We start from the raw sequence: 18,080 nt of genomic DNA, 5'->3' as shown, positions 1-18,080 counted from the left end.
TCAGGTGAAGTGGAAATATAGCTATGTACGTATTTAGATATTATTTAGTAAAGATTTAAAAAGACAACTGTTATTAAGCACCCCTATGATACAGACTTAGATATAGTAAACAAACAGTGGTAGGCGTGTACAGTCGCCATCAGATATATCGGAGCGGCCAAGGTGCTCACAAATATCTGAACACCCCTCTATTGTCAAAGCGTTAGAGTGCGTGTGCAGATATTTTTGAGCACCTCGGCCGCTCCGATATATCTGATGGCGACTCTACTTCATAAGGTTACCGCATTATCGTAAACATTTTGTACCTACTTTAAACTTTAAACTACATACTTTTAATAACTCTGGCACAGCCAGTGTGTCAGTAGAAAAAGGCGGCAAACTAAAAAATATAGGGGCGAAGGGTTGGTCGCCCATAGACAATTGGAATTTCGCGCCTTTTTTTACAGACAAGTCGGATTTATTTCAGTATAAGCGGCTCCATAATGTTACATAAATACTCTTGCATCAATCATATTAATTTAACACATTATTTACTTGATCGCGTATTATTTGCAAACTTTAAGATTACCTCCGACGTTTCGAGGACGGTGATCCCTCGTGGTCTCCGATAACAGGCTAAAGTTGACCCACTCACTTATTTACTATTTAATACAAGTACAAAAAATTTACGCCAAAAGTCTTGCTTTAAAAAATCCAATATAATTATTAGTTGGTTGATCCTGATATGTTATGGTTTTTACAATTTATCTATGTAATAAAAGCCAAACCACTACTCAAATTTTATTTCTTGAAATCCCCCAGAGGCACGTACCTCCCAAGTTTACTCTGTCAGCAGCAAGAATAAGGAATGACATCGAATCAAATGGCCACCTCAGCAATGCTTTTAGCACTTTCCTATTTGTTCAATTTCAAATCCTATTTTCACAAGCACTGGTTTGAATTCCACAAAGCAAGCCATTTTCGATCCGACTATGTCATTTTACAGTTTTTGAATTGCGAGATGCATTTAGAATGCAACGTGACTTGATACAGTCGCTATCAGATATATCAGAGCGGCCATGGTGTTCACATATATCTGAACAAAGCCTCTATTATCAAGACTTTAAACTTTAAAGTGCATGTTCAGATCTTTTTGAGCACTTGGGCCGTTACGATATATCTGATGGCGATTATTTCGCTCGCACGGATATCTTTGAGAGGTAATTTCTAAATAAAAAGAATTGTGGCTCGTATATTAATTTAGTTTGACAGGTTTTTGTATTTCAAGTTTCAAGCTACCAATTGTTCATTGGCTATAGGAAAAATGTGTTTTTACTACGCAAATGTAAGTAATTTTTCCACAATTAGAAGCTTTACGACGACCGGCGGTTTTTTTAGAAATACTAGAAACGCAAATAAGGTTAGGTGGGGTACAAGATAAACTACGGGACAAGAAGAACACTTGTAAAAATAAACAGTTTGAAATACGAAAAGATATTAGATACTAAATTAATTAATAATACTAAAAATAAAGCTAAAGCATAAATAAAATAAACTTAAAAATACTTCATTGCAAATGAGATCTAGAATAATCCCTGGCATCGTTGAATTACAATTCATTATACAGGATACTGAGAGAGTCAAACTAAATAAAACTATATAGGTATAAGTACATTAACCTCTATCAGGTATATCGTACAGTCGAGTTCATAAATATGTATACATTATACATACACTCGATCCTTTGCAATAAGGTAAACATATTTATGAACTCGACTGTACAGTACATTAATAGGACCACACCTCTATGGCCTGTTTAAAACTGAACCCGTAGAATCGTAGATAAACAACGCAACGGGGAACATTAATCGTTTCGCGCTAGTATAATTAATTAGTTTTGCGTTAAATCGAAGCATTACATAATAATTTATTTCCACTCCATTACTCTACAAGTAAACAGTTTTCCAAACGGCAGTTAGCGTTCTCTGTGCTATTTAGCAACCCTATTCTACATAGCGATTAAATTTATTTAATTTCCAAGTGAAATTGACATGTTTTAATTACCTGGGTGCCTGGCAAAAATTACAATCGGTGATAGAAATAGCAATAGAAACTTATAAATTGTATGAAAATAATCAGGTTACATTTCGTAGCTTCTGTTATCCCAATACTTTTTAGGGTTCCGTACCCAAAGGGTGAAACGGGACCCTATTACTAAGACTCCGCTGTCCGTCCGTCCATCTGTCACCAGGCTGTATCTGATCTCATGAACCGTAATAGCTAGACGGTTGGAATTTTCACAGATGACGTGTTTCTGTTGCCGCTATAACAAAAAATACTAAAAGTACGGAACCCTCGGTGGGCGAGTCCGACTCGCACTTGTCCGGTTTTTTTACTTTTTGTTTGGCGATTGTCACTTGGCTAGGCCCCCTTTTACTTTTACCAAGTGGTTATTTTCCTCTTGCTTAGGTTTTTGACCAACAGCTTATTTAACTACGTGCACACCTGTAGCGCTCGTTGTTAAAACTTCAAGGTAGGTACCCTGTTTACACGTTTCGTATACCGGGTAAAACTTTACCCAAACATTTACTTGTGTTGTACACGTTTACCCTCAAGGCTATTTTATTTTAAGTTGTACCATTGCCCACACAGTTAACTGTTCTTCGATGGACCTTATTACAAAAGGCATTAGGTCCACTGATGGACAGGAGTGTTGCTATTTGTACACTCCACTATTTTTTAATTTAGAAAGGTTTATGTCATTATATATTACTACTTTGAATCACGAGCTCTTTTGATCCCACTAAGAGATAAAAAGTGTTCCCAAAATTTGTAAAGGTACATTTTTCCTTTCTTCCATCTTCATCTGTCACCGTCATACAAAGTGAAAAATGGTAACGGAATGGAAATAAAAATCTTACTAATATGTGTCGGAATTTCTCGGTTTTCCTGGCCACGTGACATTCCTTCGCTTTTATACTTCGCAGGTTACTTCTAATTAGTTTATGGCTTCATCAAAATGTGTAACAATCAATAATTGAAGAACAAAGTAGGTAGTCGCTTCTCGCCTCATTGCTTAGCTTGGCTTTAATAATACAGTACCCATACCAAGAGTTTGCCGCGGCAGTAATCGCTAGCGTCTGCGTAACTTACTTTGTATACATCTCGCTCGCACCAATATGCCAGTACGAGCGAGATGCATAGAAAGTAAGTTAGTCGGACGCTAACGTTTACGGCCGCGGTAATTTCATGGTAAGAATACAGATTAATCAAGATACCTTTCTTAATTTATTATTTTACTATACCTATTTGAAACACAGAGCCGTAAATTTTGCGCTAGGCAGTAAAATTGTCTTTGCGAATCCATCTACACGTTTAGGGGAAGTAAGTAGAGTAAGTCCTACACATTAGTCAGGGACTTTCAAAGTCTGTCTGGGTATGCCTTTTGACTGGGTTTCTGGTATTCCTATTAACAGCAATGTCCAGCAAATATAAGCAATGTCCTTACCACAAGCAAACTTGCGATCAAGATGTTTCATTGACGCAACAGCTGGCTATAAAATAGTACGCGTATAATTGGCTCGAGAAATCGAGACGTCCCAGATGATGTCGTTAACTTACTATACTTACTATGGCAAATGCCAAGCTTGATGTAGGCGTATGTATATCTATACCTATATGTATTACCAACTGAGAAACCTAGAAATCACGAACGATAGTTATTTGGTCGTCATTGATATAAACAAAATTACAAATAACACGACTCATTAATGGTAAACAGACGGAGCACTTTTCAGTAGAGGAAATATATGTAAATCAAAATTCACGTTGCGCTTTGCGCTGCCTACAATTGCCTTTAAGGGGCCCACGATATCGGCCTGTCAGTTATTTGCAAAAGCTGACAATCGCGAATAACTGACAGGCCGATATCGTCCGGCGAACTGATAATCAATGGGCCCCTTTACCTTAGTCCCGAGAATGACAATTTTCCCTGTGGGCGAAACCATAAACAAAAGAAATACGCATATAATTGTACCTCGATAGACCGAGTTCCGAATGTAATCTTGCTAATGGTCAAGTCATTCACGCAAAGGCATCCCGCAAAAGCCCCATAAATATAACTAAAGCTGTTCAAGCGATAGACTCGTTGGTATTGCAAATAAATCCCATTGATGCACCCAAATGCATTAGTAAATCAAACTGCCTCATCTGTAATACTTCAACAAAACCAAAATAATGTAAGCGTACTGCGGCTTCAAGATACATAAGCCATTTCGAATTTAAGCTGGTATTGTAAACTAGGATACCGTTTGCGGATGGAATATTCTGTGCGTCCAGTTATTATTTTTATGTTTTCTTCCTCATCATCATCAGGCCTTGTACATCTTTACAGATGATTTAAGCACCATCTATGATCTAACGACAGCGTCGCTCGTGGCTATATAACCCGTTTCATGAACGGCATACTCACCCACATTTATGACTAGTAAAATGAGGCGCACCGAGGCGACCCTCATCGCGCATGTGTTTTATTGCCCATTCTCGGGCTTAGTCTTGAAACCAGGACGGCCAGGACCTATCATTGGTTTGTTGCTATTTCTTCCCATGAGTCACAGTTGATATTAAACGCAACCATGTCGCGCTTTACGCAGTCCCACGTTCCGCTTGCCTAATGCAGTTTTTCTCAGCATGGTCTGTCTGGGCAAACGATCACTGTCCATGTGCTGCACATGCCGTAGCCACCGCAAGCGCCTCTGTTTGAGCAGCGCGTTAATACTAGGAAGCTGAGTAATCTCCAGCACATTTTCGTTAGTAAACTTGTTTATCCATGTTTTACCTTTATATGTTAAGGGGGTACTTAAAGTCCACAATTTGCGGTAGTACGCCGTCACTACTGTCGACTCTTCTTCTTCTTCTTAATCGTTTCACTGTTGACAGAGTGGTCGTGGTCATCATCGGATGGGGACGCGTGCTTCACAACACGCCGCCATTCTTCTCTGCTGGCTGCCTTCCTGGCACATTTGTGAGTCAACCCATCCACTGCAGTTGCATCGACAGTAATGACGCGCTGCAGTACTGCAGCAGTAATGCTGGTGCTGTCTGCACCCAAAAGTGGATGTAATATGTAATTTTTATGGCTTTTCCTATTCGGACTCCCTTGATATGAGACTGAAAAATTGTCGATTTCTATATTCAAAATGAAAAACACCATATCATGTCAATCTAATAAACTTCTACCATTAGCCAAAATTTACTTACCTACAAAATATTATTATAACTTATAAAGGTTGCTCTCCAACATTTTTCTTTCATTCAGTCACAGAAAATTTAATTTGTAAAGGTATTGCGTTATTAATTCCCCTAAACGGAATTCTTTTTAATAAAATCTGGGTCACCTGATACTCGGGACAGTCAAGGATTGATCATGAATTGAATGGATCCTTGCTATTTAGGCCCTCAGCACACGGAGCGCACGTCAGCGTATCGTAAAAACGTTACGAGTACGAGACGCGTAGAGTTCTGGGCACCAAGCGTCGCGTAAGCGTAATCGTGTTATAAGTGAAATCCTATTAGTTGAAAACATGGCGTCTCTGGCGTCAAGGATGTCAGTAATAAATCAAACAGTTATATTTATCTACTCCTTTATTTCATTAATTTTGGTTAATTTATCGCCAGTTAAAAATACAATTCCGCCTAATTAGGTATATACATATTTAAATACTTGCAACTAACACTTTAAAAATTAATTGACCCGTCATGGAGTTTGTATTTGGAACACATAAGTACATTTAGATTATGAAACTGTGGAATGTTAAAATTAAAGATAAAACATTGATATTTTATAAAATAGTGCAAAAAGAAAACTCTCCATCGTTTCATGCTATACCAAAAAATACATGGTGGGACATTTTATGAAAAACATACGAATTATACATTCTTATTCTAAAGTAATAAGCATTTTTATTAAACATTACAAAATTAATATTAATAACAAGAATGTGCTGGTCATCATTACGATCTATACTAATCTTATTCTAGTCATAAGACAGTGTTATATTCTAAAGCCTAGCCTAAACTTCTAAAACCTTTAGAACTCCGTTAGTAATGTCCAAACAAGTGAAGTAAACATGGGCATTTGAATATAATTACATTTAAGCTAACGGAGGTCTAAAGTAGGATCTCAAAGAAAAAGAACAAAAAAAAAACATTCAATACTTACTTGTGAAACGGTTAAAGGCCTGTGCATACCGGATGCGTGTTCGTAGACGTGCACGTGCTTGTAATATACAAGTCCTTATTCGAGCCGGCACACCAATTGCGTAACGTGTGCGTGCACGGCTCCAATATTATAGCGCAGCCGGTGTGCTCTGGTCTTAATATGGCTTGTATTAGGAATAGGTTAAAAACAATCTGCGCCTTAACTATATTATATTGTTTGACTCAAAAGTATGTATTTTTGAGTGATGACATATTTTTGAAACAATGACAAATTAATCTACATATATGTACGGCAATATGATGTATAAAAAATGTTATAAAGTATAAAAATTATATGTTTTAAATAAATAAATAAGTATATAAGACATTCTTACACAGATTGACTAAGTCCCACAGTAAGCTCAAGAAGGCTTGTGTTGTGGGTACTTAGAGAACGATATATAATATACAAATACTTAATAAATACATAGAAAACACCCATGACTCAAGAACAAATATTTGTGTGCATCACACGAATATATGTCCTTACCGGGATTTAAACCCAAGACCATCGGATTCATAGGCAGGGTCCCACTAGTCCAGAACGGTTGTAAAATTAAACATAAATAAGTTTAACGCGATCATTAGGTACCTAACCAAGTTTACATTAAAGCAATATATGTATATAATTTTGCTTATTTATTTTATTAAATCTAAGTATTATTTAGGTACTTAAAACCATATCTAATAAAAGATTCAAATGAATGGCATACTTCGGTCCACAAACAAGGAGTGTTCAACGAGAGATAAGATTCAAGACACTTCGGACAGTTCGACTCTGGGGGACTGTTCTTATAGCTTTGCTAAAACTCTACAACCCAAAACGAATGTTTCAAGACGGTGCCGTGTACCGAATTTTATCAAAAGCGATTCTGAAAATGTGTATAGGAGAGAAGAAAATTATTTTACTAATATTCCAATACAGAACACACGACAGGTTTCCGTTTTCATTTCGCAGATATAATTATACTTTGACTTGGCGACGCTATATTTTATGCAGGTATCGCAACTATAGGTTTTCCATATAACATAAATGTATATAATTATACCATTGGCATATTATGATCCTTCCGTTATCATCGAAGAGAAAATACAATCTGACGATATCGTATGTTTTCTTTATTTCTTTCATATCTCCTATACTTAATTTTAAGTTAAAAAGAATTACTTTGGCGTTAAAGAGTATAGGGAAATTGTGCTAATTGTTTGTATTAATCTGTGTTTACTGGTGAGAAGAATAACAGCTGTTGGACCTCCGAATAATAATAAATACATGTTAATACTGGAGAACACTTATGATAGATGCGATTATTTTTTAACGCTACGCGACTGAAGAATAGACTGTCATTATCACGCAAACACTTAGATAACTGCGACCTCCATGCGCAGGTGCCAGGGTAAATGTAACCACAGGAACGCCAAAGTAATTCCTGATAAACAGTGAACACCGTTAATTGCCAATCAAAAACCAGTCTTAACAAGCTTTCAATTGATTACTACACGTTGATTGGGTCATGTAACAATGTACTCAACGTAATCTTAATTGCAGACAGTGATAATAGAGTTGGTTGGTTGGTTGGTGGTTGGTGGTTGGTGGTTGGTTGGTTGGTTGGTTGGCCTTCGAGTCATTTGAGTCCTTCAGACTCTAGCAACTCAATATACGGACTTCTAGACTCGTCATTGCTTAGTTTTTTTTTGAAGTATGGTTCTCCAGTCATTATGGTTTATAGAGGCTTGAGTCTTCTGAAGACACACACTCAAGTTCATTTCTAGAAAATATTCAAACATTTCACGTTTATATGTTGCATTATCTTCGCTGACCATCCATAGCTTGGATATAATTATATGATTTCAACAGTGACGTTTTGTAACTTTTATTAAGAACCACTAAAATTGTTAGAGGACTCGTTACAGGACCCGAAATATTTCGACGAACGTGTCTTCAAAAAGGATTGACAATTAAAAATTCTCTGAACTCACCAAAAGGCGGACCGCGGTTTGAATCCGCACTCCAAATTAATTTTTTGGCTTATTTAATAAATTCAAGTAGATTTAAACGGACCGCGATGGTCTTTTTATTTAGAAACCGGACCTCAGAAGAAACTAGTGGAGACCCCGGCTCTAAAGTATTTTAACCACAGAGTCACGTCAGGGCCTTTTATGGCTTGAGAGTAAGGAATCGGTACGACACTATAATATTCCGTACGCATGCCTTGACACGTAATGTCATGTCATTAAAGGTTAGATTTGACAAAACTGCGCGTCATCGTGGATGACACGAACTATATGCCACTTATGTATGAAGCACCCAGTAATAAATACTGCATACTACACCTAAAGATTTACTGCATGTACCAGATGAGTTAAGTCTAAGGCAATTTCGTGGTTCGAATTTGATAGCTACACGAGATGGCGCTGTACGGCTCAGTACATTATGCGGTAAGCCTAGTTGTCAAAAATTTCCATTTTGACAAATCAGTGACCACAAAATATACGGCACAGCACAGTGCCATCTGGTTCTGTTGCCTCTATGAGGCACATCTTTTCTTAGACTTTACTTCTCTACTACCATCAATAACTCTTTGCTGCACCGATTGCGTCTAAATCTGAATCATGTGTCTGAACTGAGTTCTTCAAATTAAGACTCGTATGCCTCGAGTTTTCACCGACACTAGGCACTTTATATACTCGTACCGTACGACCTATATCCTTCTAGAAACTATTCACGCCGGGACGCCGCAGACAAAGGCACGGGAATATTATGAAGGCCCCTCACAATTTATTGTTAGGCTTAAACGCTGAGCTCACGTCAGAACTTTTTAGTGTATGGTAATCCGCGTTTAGTTGGAGTTTTGCTTGTTTGTAATTTCAGGATTTTACGAAATTAGGATATGTAAACCGGCAATCAAAAAATAGGATCAGGTGGGGAGCTCCAGGACAAGAGAAAACCTCGGAGTTTTCATACTGATCTGGCGCGGCCCGATTCGAACAATGCTATATAAGATATCACAGCAATACGATACCGATCTGTCAGTGTCTAAAGTGACGTAAACTTTACGTCACTTAAGACAGTAACAGATCCGTATCGTATCGCTATGACATCTTATAAGCATTGTTCGAATTGGGTCCCAGACAAAATAAGTTTTCTTACCTGACCTTAAGAGTCACACGAATCTAACCGCCACCATACAACCGAAGGTACGCCCTCATTTTATGCTTAAATAACATGATTCTCGTTTTAAAACTGCAAAGAATTTTGATTGTAATGAAACTGCAAAGTTTACAATACACACATTGTATATAAAGTTTGTATACAATGACATGAGGTATATCTATGCCTGTAATCAGTTTATAAAGCTCCAGCTTATAAAACAAACGAAATAGCGCAAAAACAAGTTTTGTATGAAAAGTCGCTGTATTTTTTGTAAAATTTTGTACAAAATTTTCTAGCAAGTAGTTTCAAAATGAGAGCGTAACAACGTTTGTATGGAAAACCGAGCTTGCTGGGGACCCTTCATATTTTTCTGTAGTTAAGATAAGTAAATTCTTGAAATATGATATAACCAAACCATACTCGGTATAATTTGTAATTGAAGCGATTCCGTGTATTATGCTCCGAAAACAAAATGGCACATGAACAGTTAAACTACATTGTTTATTTTATACAATCTCTATTTTCAATGTAGACCACGGTTTATATTTAAGGTCAGTAAACAAATATTGAAAAATAAACCAGCGTTAAACTACGATAATATGACATTTTGACCGAGCTAGTGGAAAGCAATGTATTTGTTTCGCAATGCATTCTCGTAAAATTTTGTACATATATTTTTTTCGATTATGTTTTTAGAATTATGCTAAAATAGTGGAACCATACATGTATTGAGTTTCAAGCTATGCAAAGACAGACTCGTGAGAGGAGATAACCTAGTCTTATTTTCCCAAGTCTTGTTTTATCCCAAATGGTGCTCCTATATTGGCTGTTACTCGTATATATAGATAGATAGATAGATAAAATCTTTATTCAACCACAACTTACATGCTTTCTGACACAAACAAATAACAAGAGACAAAAAGAAAATTGACAACAGAAAGAAAAAGTAACATACAATTTAACACTAATATCAATAACAATGTATTACGTGTCTTATTTTTAGATTAGTAGAGGGTCACGTGTTATGGTAAAGTAAAGAATAGGCGCTGACTCAGCATAAATGCTGCGGAGACCACAGCGCTGATCTTCCGTCAGAACCTTAAAACCTACACTAATTAACGACCAGGGATAATTAAGATATAATGTTATACAACATCGTATGACAGGGACATCGTGATAGTAATTTATTATGGTGTCCCTGTCACACGATGTTATATAACATGTTATAACAGCCAATGTGGGAGCACCAAAAGTCCCGATCCCAACCTAATAACACATTCCCGTAATTGTATTTAAAATACCTTCCATTCTCGTCGTATCGCATATATGAAATGCGGATCGTGAGGTTATTCTTAAGCAGCTAGGATTTGTGTTCGGAAGAAAGGTGGCTTTATTCCAATAGACGTCTAGCAGATGTGAGTCGAATGCACAGACTAATCATTTATTTTCACACTTTCAGCTACCGACTTTATTTTTTTGTGCTTGTCTTTATTTAAACATCGGTTACCGTAAACTTGCTCAACAGTGTATATGTCGTGGCCAGATCTTTGAATTGATCATTACATAAAATAATTGGTAGGCCACAACATGAGATAAACTAACCAAACTTAACCTAACCTTATAATTAGGTGATAAATTTTATTCTAAGATATATATAAGATAGATATATCATGAAATGATAAAAATCTATGATTTGGTCACGACATCTACATTATTCGCTGTCTTAACACATTCACCGCTGAGCTACGGTCGTAACGCTACGTCGTAGCAGATAACATGGATTTCCCGGTATTTAGCGAAAATGCTTCGTATGAAAATGGGTAAAAAAAAATGGCATTATTCTAAGTCTCTATGTGACAGTCACCTTAGAGGTTGTTACACTTTCTTAAATTTAGTAACTGACGATAGGGACAGGACAGAAGCTGCAATACGTCAAACACGATGCAGATATTTCCCACAGATGTGTCCCTGTCGTCAATTCAGATTCATCTGCATTCGGTAAGTTGGAATCACATCCCTAGAAGTCTTATCACGATTTGAGGATTGCTGTTGAGTGCACGCGACTGACGCGACATAGTCTGACACTTAGCCGTGATGAATCGATAGTGTAGCGCGCTATCGATTAGCGTAGGTACGAAGTTCTAGACTAGCGATTTAATTTTAGTCATGATTTGGTATCGTTGGGCAATGTTGAGGAATTTCACAGTCAGACTGACTGATATTACGCCCACGTCTCGGCTCGCTCCCGACTCCGACGCTCGACGCTGACACCGACCGCCACATATTGGCAAAAACTAATTTATGGCAACCGGCGTCAACTTGGAGCATTCGTTCCGTGTTCCTCGGGTTGACGTTCGAGTCATCTGTGTTCAGTAAACAGTTGGAATAACAGCACTGAAGTCTTATCACGATTTGAGGATTGCCGTTGACGCCGAGTGCACGCGACATAGTCTGACACTTAGCCGTGATGAATCGATAGCGTAGCGCGATATCGACTACCGTAATAGGTACGAGGATTTAGGCTGCTCTGCAACGATTTTAATTTTTATCAAGATTTCGTGTCTTTGATAGAGCAAAGACTAGAAATCATCGCCACATTCACCACTCACTTTTGCAATTATAAGAAAATAATTGTGTTAAACATTATCGTAATTATTTTCAAAGGTACGATGTCAGATAACTTATAATTACTTTTCATGTGTTCATGACGTGGGTTCATTATTCATTGATTGCGTAACTCAGGAAGAACTCAGGTATAATAACGCTCGTCTATTGATGCGGAACTAATGTGTGATTTTGGGACCGAATCAAAAAAAACTGATACACTATACGCGAGTCTATGATTGCTTTGGCGCAATCATAACATACATTAGCATCGCTATGGCTTCGGTGGGGCATTCCAGAAAAGTATCGGGTACGTCACACTATTTTATTAACACTTCTGATAAAGCTAAGAAATAAAAACCTAATATTTGGCTTGATAACATTTGATTTCTGCAGGTTATTAAAGTAGCTACCATACACGTCACGTCACCGACAAATTAGACCTTTTTGTGGAATGCCCCTGTTGCCGTTGGTTAAAGGCGCTGTTATTTTCTATGTTGAACATGCGTCACGCGGCTGCAGGCCATCACTAATTTTTTGGGATCTCACTCGTGTTCGTTGGGGTTACACTGACGCGGCAACTGGTGTCTTTCAACGGGGTTTACACCTACAAGGCTATATTGTCTTATATACTATACATAAGTACAGCGCGCTACCTTTTCTTGCGTGTGACGATTACTCGGACGCTATACTGTTTTCTAACATAAGAGTTAACTTGGTATGAAGCCAGCCCGTTGTCTGTTGTATTCTACACAAACTGTACATAACTCCATACAGCACTATAAGAGGCTCAGTGCCCTGAATCTCATAAGCGCATGTGCCGCGACACCCTGAGAACTACCCATCTCTTTTTAACTATATTACTTAGAAAGAGTGCTACTGGATGGGTGCTGGTGGGGTTCACTCGGGATTATAACTTAGTGTCTTTTAGCATCACGGCAGCTTCGTATGACGGTAGCCCGCTGTCGCAGCGCGGCTTGCAGTGGCTACAGGGCTCTGTTGTCACCTCCTGTAAAAATAAACCTTATTTACTGTGCGATAAAGTATGATATTCAGCTGTCTTGTTTTGAGCTTTCTGTACACCTACAACCTACCTGATCTTCAAAAGAAAACATGTTGGTAACTCAAATAATTCTAATGACATATTTTGTAACGTACCTGTAACGAACAGTCCTTCGGTTCGGCAGGGCAGTCGACCACGGTGTCGTAGGCGGGGGGAGGACCAGGAGGGGGATCCACGACCTGCGAACAGAAATACTCCGCATTACAACCTGTAGCGTCGTTACTATCGAAGGTACGAAAGTCGGTCTGAAAGTTATTCGCTACTCCAGCTCAATTAGGAAATTGACAGTGACACAACGCCTGCGGCAATCCCATAACAGCTTTTCTTGCCATCCGAGTGTCACCTTATAACTTGAGTAACGGTTAGTATGCTAAAAAATTGCGCGAGAATACTGTTAACCTTTAAACCGCTTTGATTTTTCATCGAGCGTGCTCGTGACGCCGCCGTTGCGATGTTACACGAAGTTTTGTCTTATTTATCAGACTACGGCGGTTAAAAGGTTAAGGGTGTCATGAACCCTGCGCCAAAACCTCGCTACGGTATAATCCAAGTTTGGGCCTCTTTTTAAAACGACAATAACATGAGACTTGGCATAAACATCTACTTATGTACGGTATTAGTATTTGTTGCTAAAAATTGCGTTATTCGTTCTAGAGTCAGACCTAGACAAGCTAGCAGCGATTTTGATAGCTCAGGCGGGGCACGTGTTAAGTAAACTTCTTAATTTCATAGTAGCTTGACGTTTAAAATAACACGTGCCCCATCTGGGCTATAAAATCGCTGCCAACTTAGCTTGGTCTGACTCTATTTTCTTTCTATTACAATTCTTAGAAAGGAAAATTAGTACTAGACATAGATATGTTATTTGAATGGCCATGTTAAGTTTCATGTAATTTCAGCAACTCGTTTTAAAATGAGAGCGTAACTCCGATTGCTTATTATTTATTAATTTATAAGTATTTACTGAAACTGAAACCAGATACCGGGGCAATTTACGTATTTCCATAATAATTATTCCATGTAATCATTATAATTGTGAGATCTACAGTTACAAAGCAATTATCACCGGTCCCGTACCCCTCCTGCAGAGGTTTAAACAAATATAACCCTTTCACTATTTATTTTGCGGTTAAAATAAATTTGACTTTTCCGCATAATTAACCTTTGTAATTAATCAATGTGAATTTCGCTTTGTTATTAATTTTACTATGAAAACAGTGCGTACTTAATTGAACGCTAGGACCCTTGAAACCTATTGTTTTAGGTCAGATTTCCTTAAACATCAGTGGAACCTCGATAGCACGAATCTCAAAGGAAACGTCTAAAACTTCATGTTAACGAAGTTTAATCTTATGGAGGTCAGGAGAGGTTTTTATGGATTCTGGTTCGTCTTCAAGAGGTTTCGGTTCGTTTCATATAAACTAATTGAAAAATCGTATTACAGGGATTATTACACAAACACGTGTATTACCAATATTATTATTCTTCTTAATAAATTCGAGCTATATGTGAAGAAACAATACGTCACTGTTTTCGAGATATAGAGGTCAACTTAAAGATTTCGTGTTATAAAGGTAAAAAAAAATACTGAATTCCCATCAAGGGTAAATATTCGTTACTTCGCCATAACGAGGTTAAATATTTCGAGTTGTTGAAGTATTCAGCTTTGAAGAGAAGGGAATAACGTCTTATTTCGTGGTAACTAGGATTGCGTCTTACGGAGGTTCGAGTTATCGATGTTTCACTGTAACTAACTAACAATGTATTTGGGCTACGAAAGCTTTGCTTTGATAATTGTAGTTAGATTTGGGATATTTATAGGTAAGGTACCCTTCGTTGCTATTTTCTTAAGCTGCGATGTGATACAATAATATGGCTAATAGTACAAGTGCAAACCGATGTCCATGTGCCAGATGCCAGATAATTTCATGAAATGATCCATTAAAGAATTGATCACTCCATCATATGGTTAGGTCAGGTTTGACTTTTTCGTGATATAGCCAACATGAAATGATTGCTAATTCTCATTGAAATTATCAATTTAGAGGGGGTCGAAATACCCTGAATGGCTTCGGGAAAACGGGGTACGGCAGTTTTTTGTTTGCTTGACTAGACAGGGTCAGTGTCTGCCCCCCGATGTCGTAGCTACTTTCTTTTGATGCATAATTATCTTATTGTTTCAGATGCTGTTGAGGAATCGGAGTTGCATTGTGTAATGGTAAGTTACGAACATTTTAGGACTGCTATTAAGAGGCCAAGGGTGTTGCCAAGGGGGGGGGGGGGGGGGCAACCGACCTTAAGTTTGCATATGAATATGACCGCTCTAATTTATACTCTGTATCTTTAGGTATTTCAATAAAAGCTAACAAAATCTACCCTCAAATGGCTTCTTAAGCAACATAACATGATCAAATAATGTAGGTTAAATCATCAGAGATCAGGTCGTTCATAGTAACAGATCCAGGCGGTTTTGTATTTGGTTGGTTAACCAATGTTACAAAGTTATAACTACCTGAAAATTTACAATTTTTATTTTTATTTAAATACCTATAGATACAAAGTATAGGTAACTGGATATAAGATAAGATAAGAATAAGAATAATTTATTGCCACATATACAGAAAAATAGAGTTACATAATAGAATCCCTCTACCTCTAATACCTCTGTCTTCATGTATTATGTATGGCTCTCTATAAATGTTATTTTGAGGTTGTGCAATAAAGAGTATTTATATTGTATTGTATATTTTTTTTAAAGAAGATACAGCGATACAGATCAAAGGGTTTATATTTGTAATGGGCAAAGTGTTCCAGTCCCAGCGCTTGCCGGGCTGACATGCCCGGTGCTGGTTTTCAGACCGGTCCCAGACTAGGACGGTGAAATACAATGAAAATTATAATACTTTTGTGCTCATAATTAGTGCTTATAATATGCAAAGGTAATTTTTTCTTAGAAATAAAAGAAAAACTGAAAAATCCACTGTGTTGGGCAACTCGCGACTCCGGAATACTATATAGAGTTTAAGGAATTTAACACACGGTAGATATCGCTAAGGCGCATATGAAGGATATGGTGGAAGTATTCGCTATCAACGGGTAAGTTTCGGTAGCTCACTTGGTACAACGGCGGGTTTGTGTCCCGAAGATCGATGCTTAGGGGCATTACACAAAAATGTCGCTTACATAACGCTTTTGCCTTGAATGGCAGCTACCTTTATCAAATCCGTAAAGCTTGAGGCCATACTGCCAATTTGTTAGACAATACATGAAATATTACCAGACCCAATATCGTTTTCTCAGCATTTTCTGAAGTATTAGAAGAATTGCGTTACGTAGGCGAGATTTTTGTGGATTATGTTCCCTTGATACAAAGTAAATTAGGTAATCTATTTCCTCAACATTTCATATCACAGTATATAGGTAGTTTGATAACGGCTAACTAATCAAGCACAACTCAAACAGCCGCAGTAAAAAATATTGGTATACGTACGACATTTATGAGACCATTATAGCTATAGTGGGTGTTTAAACAGCATGTCACGTGAAGTTAACGTCACTATAAAATTGATTTATTACCTATTCAACGATACGACGAATGTTCTTAATTTATTTTACCAATGAAAGTTGTTTCGAAATATGGCATTGAGGAATTTAAGACTCCTGCGGCTCCTGCCAAAGTCAAGATCCCGTTATCTTCTGGATCCTGGGATAGACTAAGGACACGAACTATTTGGCCCAACCTTGCACAGTGAGCTGCGAAATTGCATGGAGAAATAATGAATGAATTCATTGATAAAGTCGCTATGCACCTTTACGGCTGATGGTACATAACTTTATCCTTACTACGACTGCCTAAGCAGTGTCATACTGACATATTCTCTGACGTCTGCGTCTGACGTCTGTGTCTGAAAAGTAAGTTACGCTCACGATAGGGAATATGTCAATATACGCTAGGATCCCCTAGACCCATATGGTGGAAAATTTGCTGCCTATGGCTGAGGTCTTGGTGACTCAGATGGCAGAGCGCTGGAGTATCGATCCAGAGGCCGTGAGTTCAAGTCTCACCCAAGACAGTAATTTTTCCACTTTTAAATTTATTCTAAGCTTAATATGTCAATGTCAAACTGTTGGTAGCCATACTTATGTGATAACTCTGGTTATCAAAAGTTAATGTTTGACAACTCAATACCACGAAACAAAGCAATAGAACGCACGTGGAACATCTCTCTAGCAATTTCTACTGATTTCCATTATAGGTATTTACTTTTTCGCAGTGCGGGATTGCCAGAGAGCATGACGTTCATAACTCTCCGTTAACAGTAAGAACTGTTACATTATGGACTTCAGTAATTACAACATATTTACAGATAAGAAATTTGTTATAATAAAACAGTTTATCGTAATGTTGGCTATTATTTACAGATTTTGACGCCATCATAGATTGTTTATGATATGGGTGTAGATAAAGTAGTTTTATTAAATATCTCGAATCGAATACATCCCATACTGGTACATATTCCATAACGGTAGGATATCTCAGTTCCTTAAAGTCGTATGTCAATGTGGTGTTTGTTTGAAAAGGTAACCTTTATGACTCAAGGTCGCGTTTAAATTACACTGTTGAGTTAAAAATAGGTACCTACCTAATCTAGTTTATTTTTACTTATGATTATGACCTATCAAGGTTTTATTTACCTAAACTAAAAACCTGCAGTAATTCTGCATGAGCATATTTCAAATTACGTAATTCATAACAGGTGAAAATAAAAGAATTGAAACCAATTTTATGTGGGCTTATTTCAAATCAACTTGAAATACAAATTTGTAACGTCTATAAGTCAACTGCCTACGTGAGATTCGCCGACACAAAGTCTATTTCACAAACAATAATTTCATTTACTGTACCTACACGTCATATTTTAAATCGGGATGTAACCCCATATTTGCTAATTGGGTCATTTTCTGCACACTCTACAAAACTCTCAACTGTGTAATATAGTAAAGTTCAATTTATATACGTTT

General features: G+C 37.5%; 2 protein-coding genes across 2 annotated transcripts in view; one reads left to right on the top strand and one right to left on the bottom strand.

Moving 5' to 3' along the window:
- The window catches only part of LOC133527546 (probable beta-hexosaminidase fdl), a 172,721-nt gene that overhangs the window by 48,635 nt on the left and 106,006 nt on the right, over window positions 1-18,080 (top strand). Inside the window, exon 3 of the mRNA XM_061864600.1 lies at window positions 15,242-15,276. The gene's annotated coding sequence lies outside the window, so the exon portion shown is untranslated. The remainder of the gene's footprint in view (window positions 1-15,241; window positions 15,277-18,080) is intronic.
- The window catches only part of LOC133527571 (uncharacterized), a 69,196-nt gene continuing 59,356 nt past the window's right edge, over window positions 8,241-18,080 (bottom strand). The window contains exons 4-5 of the mRNA XM_061864632.1: window positions 13,154-13,237; window positions 8,241-13,004 (exon numbers count right to left, since the gene is read on the bottom strand). Coding sequence (XP_061720616.1) covers window positions 12,906-13,004; window positions 13,154-13,237 — 183 coding nt within the window. The 3' untranslated portion in view covers window positions 8,241-12,905. The remainder of the gene's footprint in view (window positions 13,005-13,153; window positions 13,238-18,080) is intronic.

This window comes from Cydia pomonella, chromosome 18 (assembly GCF_033807575.1).
Source record: "Cydia pomonella isolate Wapato2018A chromosome 18, ilCydPomo1, whole genome shotgun sequence".
NCBI classification, from domain to species: Eukaryota; Metazoa; Arthropoda; class Insecta; order Lepidoptera; family Tortricidae; genus Cydia; species Cydia pomonella.
This window is presented reverse-complemented; position numbering and strand designations above follow the sequence as displayed.